Raw genomic sequence first — 5975 nt, forward strand, 5'->3', positions numbered from 1 at the left:
TGACATCATTCCTAGGAGAGGAGTTTCAAATACTTGACTTAACAAATGACCTTTTTAGACAATGACTTAAGTACCACTTTGGCGCTACTTGATTTCATGAATATAGACAAGATTTCTCTTTGTTATGAAGATATGATTTGACCAAACAAGTATTTCTTCATGATTGTATTTCAAAAATGAACACGGCCTTTTTCTTTTCTATTGCAGTTATGCTGGAAATCCCCTTGACATCACATTGGTGGGCTGCTTTAGGTATATATATAGAGAGAGAGATTAGATATAGATATATATTATACATATATATGATACTTATTTAATATAAATATATATTTATAAATAAACTAGTGGCATAAAAATATTTTTATGGGGGTCAGATAATTGGACCAGAAGATTACTCAATGGTTTTATCATTCTAAAATTGTAGAGGATAAAACATTGGATATATATTTGTGACATATTCTTTTAGTTATCTTTCTCCATGAATGATAATATAGTCTTTATAGTAGTACAGAAGAAGGAAAACTATTTTATCTCATTAATTTTTTTATCCACCAATTGAACAACTGAATTCATCAGTCACATATGTAGTAAGAAAATTAGCCAAGTAAAAGTAGACTTCTCTAAAGCTTTTTCTTTAAGCCAGACACTGGCCTCAAAATATTTTTAGATTTTCTCTTTTCAGTAAGCTTGGCAATAGTTGTTATCTAATTATTGTCATGTTTATCAATGAGAAATGGAAATGCAGCACTTTACCACATTCTTTCTCCTAAAGTTATCTACTTTTAGTACCAGTATTATTTATATTATTTACTAACCCTCTTCCCTCAAGTTTAATTCTCTGCTTACCTTGCATATCCATAATTCTCCAATATTGTTTAGTGCATACAGAAAACACTTGTAGAAAGTAGATGTTTTATTTTGCATAAACCTTCCCAAGATGTCAATTTTTAATAAATCAGAAAATATGATACCGAAAAAAATACTTTAATGAGCCCAAGTGGAAATCATCTTGTCTCTATGGAAAATAAGAACTTCTCTCTGGGGATTTTATTCACAATACTATAAAATTCATTGAGGCCTAGCCAACTTAGTCACATATCAAATGCAACCCTGATGACAAGGAAAGTCAACTTTGGCATAATGAAAGAACTAATAGAATTTGCTAAAATAATTGGGTAATGATTTCAGTTTCAATAATCAAGTTTGGATTCCTCAGAGGACAGTTGCCCAATGATGTCCAAGGTAGCCTTCTTTGGTTTTCCTTTGCATTAACAATTTAAAAGTAAGAGAATAGTGGCTAAACATCTTGGCAATTCTATCCTGTGGTCTCACACTGGATGTGTGTCTTTGTGTGGGGAAGTTGTGTGGTCCTGCCAGGCCTCTGATTCACAAAGGGCTCTTACCTCAGGGACTTTTACTTTTCATGGGAGTTATGGAGTTACTGCCTTGCAAGGAACAACAGATTTATGGAAGCCCTGTAAGGCTAGATTCATATTTTAAAACAAACAAGAATCATCAGGCCAATGAAATCAGAGCTAAAGGCATTTTCATAAAACCAAATAGCTCAGGTAAGTGGAATTCTTGTGTTCAAAATCTTTTCTATACTCAAAAATAGTTTCCACATTAGTAAGCACATTTTTCTTTTACAATTAGAGGGGGGAAATACCTTATAAAGAATATTTTAAAATAGCAACAACACAAACAAATTGCAGGTCACATGAGCTAAAAGAATTGAGAACTGTAAATTCCTTGGCATGTGCTTTGACTCTGTTGCCTTTGAATTTCTGAGTTTTAAGAGCTCCTTACCATTAATTTGACAGAACCACGCACCTATTCCCTGAAGGAAGTTTTGAATTTCAATAATTTACCAGCACAGAATACATACCTACTCTCTTTTAGCTGAATCTATAAACTCCTCTATTGCAAATGCTGTGTCAGTTTCAGGAACATTATTTTAGTCATGATGATTGTTCTTATTCATAATCTCACCAATGAATTATTCATTATTAGTAGTTAACCAAAACTTCCTTTCATTACTTGCAGGATTCGGCTTAATTTCAATGATATGTGGAGGCCAGACTTTAGCATACTGTTTGTTCAAAGATAATTTTATCTATCCAGATCTGGATGATTTCCAACAGAACAGCCAATTCTTTGTTATTACATACATGGTATCCAGGCTAGATTGTATTTTTTCTTCATACCTATATTCAAGGTTGAATTTATTCTAGATACTTTTTAACTGTAAAAAGACTAGATGCTTCTTAACTGTAAAAAGAAACGAGAAATTAATGGAGAGCAAAAGAATCCTAGTAAAGAATTCATGAGCAAAATATGCAAAGTCATAAATACAGTGTTTCCTAAAGTATATTCCATAGAACCCTAGTTCCAAACAATGTTAATGATGCCTTGTAAAGAAAAGTTGCATGTTTAAGTATTTTAGTAAAGCAGATTTATTTATTTTGGGCCTCTTAGACTCTTTAACATGCTATTGTGAACACAGTATCACTAAGTAGTAGTTGATAACCTCATGTGCTGTTTCTCAAACATATTCGACCAGAGACACAGTTGAGAAAATGCTGATATGTCATGTGGAAACTATAACACAGAAAAAGGCAGATTTGAAATTACTGCAAATCCCTGTAACCAGAATTAGATTTTTATTATTGTCCCACAGTATCTGTTAGAGTATTTCTTATGAGAATATTGCCTTTTAAAAAATGTTAGTGCCTACATCTTTCTTTAGATTATGGTGTTTTAACATAATACTTCTCAAAATGTAACATGTATTTGAATCACCTGGAGATTTTGGTTTAGAAGGGCTGGAGTGGAGCATGAAATTCTGTATTCCTAACAATTACTGGCAAATGCCTGTGCTGCCGGTCCACGGACCTCACTTTAAGAAGTAAGGTCTCAGGGGTTTGAACGATGTATTTTTTAAGGTTGTCTAGCTCTGTACTGTCATCCTATGGTTTTTATATCATGGTTATTCAATAAATGCTTGTTGAATTGTATTAAAACTGAGCTGAGTTAAATTTATATATCTAAAATGTATATGTTTAAGACATTTATATGTCAAATATTTCCCACTTTTTAGTACAACTAAAGATGTCCATATACAAAAGAAATGCACAGCATGGTTACAGTTAAAATGTAAGCATGGTTACAATTAAAATGTAAGCATAGGGAAAATGATAGGAAAGTGACAACTCTCGTTGTCCCCCAACCCCCACCCCCAACACACACACTCCCACAAAGACATCTTGGGAAACAATTAGAAGCTATCTCTAGAATTTTTTCCGATGGATCTTTTTATCCTAAAAGTCTATTTCTTCCTTAAAGACACGCATTCAACCTCTAAGAAATGTCATGCTAATTGTATATATTCCAGAAAACGTTCCAAAAACTGCTTTGTGTTGACCAGTCATTTGTTAAATAATTTAAGCTTCTTGTGCACATGTAAGTATGAAAATAATGATAGTATCCCTTTCTTCTGTCTCACATTTACTGACTCACACAAATTTTCGTTTTCCATCCATTATTCCCATTCTTCCTATTAATTTCCTTCAAAATGTTTGGTTATAGAAGTATCAAAATCTGTGACTCATTTAAATCAGTCAAGGGGCTGTAAATTTCATCCTTAAAGTAAGGTAGGATACAGTAACTAGGAAAGGGTAAGCGTTATGATCTTTGATTCCTTGGTTAAAACCCCACTGACAGCACAGAGAAAACTGTATTGTCAGTGATACATAAAACTGAATCTTGCTCTGTGAAAAATGCAAATATCGAACAAACCATAAATACACTGATGAAAAAGACTGCCCCTATATTAACTCACACTTGGAAGAAATTTACAGAAACATTAAAGCTGCCTAAGTAAATTTGATAATTAAAAAAGATTTGGTTGATTAAGTACTTTTTAATATAATGAGAATTGTTACACTAGTAAATTAGAATAAGAATCTCTCTAGATTCAGAGGACCTTAAAATCTTGTCATTCTGTAGTATAGCTTAATTAGCATGTTTATTTCTAGGATTAGGAACCCATCTGCTCAGGTAATTACCATTATGTTAATCTTTCTCTTTTTTTTTATCCTGATCACAAGTTTCTTCTTTTTTGGGTTTTCTTCTTTTACTCAGTAAAATAATTATTATTGTCTATTAGATGACACTACCAAATACACAAAAATTTTAAATACAATTGGGATGCATATTTTAGTTTAAAAATACTATACATCTGACATATCAACTATATATTCACTTTGGTTTTTATTGCTATATATATATATAATTTAATTTTATATATTTTTTTTCTCAAAGGTCAAGAGTCATGCCCATTTAATTTACTTTTCTGGTATTCCATATAGAATCATAAGTTGGTAGAATCCTATCCTATATTTTGATGCATACTTTTCAGGCAAGATTGATACTATGTTCATAGTTCAAAGAATGATAATATTTTTGTATTATGTATAACCATTTCCTAAATATACTTTGAAGTTATACCCCACAGTGTTTTATTATAAATTAATTTTCACATTTTAAAATAACATTTTACTTAAAACAATTATTTCTTAAGTGAATGAACCTATCTTTACTTGTGTTGATTGTGATCCTAAAATATATATGAGGACTATTTTCACATTGTAGTCTAAAGATTAAACTTTCTATCTAAAATGTTATGGGTTTTGCTCAACTGATTTACCTTACTAGCTGAATTGATAAATTCAAAAGTTGTTTGGTATCCCTCTAAAGCTGCAGAGATCATCCTATAGAAGTGAGAAGAGGATTTTATAGCAAATCTTAAGGAAAAAATAAATGCACTTCCTAAAGTTTTTGCTTTATAAACTTTGTATACCTCAATCGCCAGGTAAAATAATATATAACAAAAGCATACATATATCCTTTTAGTAAAAATTGTCAGGAAAAGGAGAAAATGCAACTTGGTTCACATGAAGATAATATGTTCTATAGATTTCTACTGCAGAAAAGGTCTCATAAAATATGTAAAAAATTTGAGAGTATTCCACGTTTTGAATAGAGGACAATAAAGTATGATGCCTCACTTACCTTAGCTCCTCCTTTTCAATTTGCCTTTATTCTTTCTAAATTTTCCCGATGGTTTAGTAAAATGGTCTCTAAGCAAATCATTTTTAAAAACAGAGTTAATTACCATCTGACTTTCTTCTTGGTGAAGAATATTCACCCTGCCACATATGCTCAATACTTCAAACAGGAAGGAACTGAAAATATTATCCAATAACTTAAATGACAGCTGCACAAAATATCAGCTTATTAATCTAGCCCATATTCATGAAGCTGGTATCATATTTGATCATCACAATAATATATTTAACTGTGTTCTTAATGGCTGTATATATCTCTATAATATAAATACAATACAACTTATTTAGCCATTTCCTTTTAACTGATGCTTACATTTTGTATAATTTTTTCTCATGTGAAGTAGATAGACATTAGACAGCTCCTCGAATTCTCAGATAAAATGGATCACCAGAAGTGAAATTATTAGACCATATGGCATGAATATCTTTTAATTATTGAAAAATATTTCTAAATTGCTATTTACAATGTTTGAACCAATGTGTTCACCCAACAAAAGTATGAGTACCAATTTTACCATACCCCTCTCACATTAAGAACTGTCATTTTTACACTATTAACATGCATCTAATAAAATGATAATTTTACAATGCATATCAACTCCTAGGCACTAGGGATGTGCAAGTATCACGTAGGTAAAGCATCATACCTGGTAGTTGTTAATCTTTAAACAGCTTTGTTGGGTAGATGGTAGGGCATTAAAGGAGAACTTTAAGCTATTTGAAGGCAGGGATATGGTTTTGTTCAATGCTATATAACCAGCTCCTAGAACAGTGTCTGGGTTGTGTCATGCATATCAGAGGCACAATTAAATGGGGAGGAAAAGCAAATACATTTTTTTCTTGCTTTAG

The 5975-nt window shown here is 31.6% G+C and overlaps 1 protein-coding gene across 1 annotated transcript in view; it reads left to right on the plus strand.

The window, feature by feature from the left end:
* Window positions 1-5975, plus strand: part of TMEM244 (transmembrane protein 244) — a 24701-nt gene that overhangs the window by 11708 nt on the left and 7018 nt on the right. Inside the window, exons 5-6 of the mRNA XM_010834749.1 lie at window positions 208-252; window positions 2044-2171. Of these exons, the coding sequence (XP_010833051.1) occupies window positions 208-252; window positions 2044-2171 (173 nt within the window). The remainder of the gene's footprint in view (window positions 1-207; window positions 253-2043; window positions 2172-5975) is intronic.

This window comes from Bison bison, unplaced genomic scaffold (assembly GCF_000754665.1).
Source record: "Bison bison bison isolate TAMUID 2011002044 unplaced genomic scaffold, Bison_UMD1.0 scf7180017864035, whole genome shotgun sequence".
In the NCBI taxonomy this organism is placed as follows: Eukaryota; Metazoa; Chordata; class Mammalia; order Artiodactyla; family Bovidae; genus Bison; species Bison bison.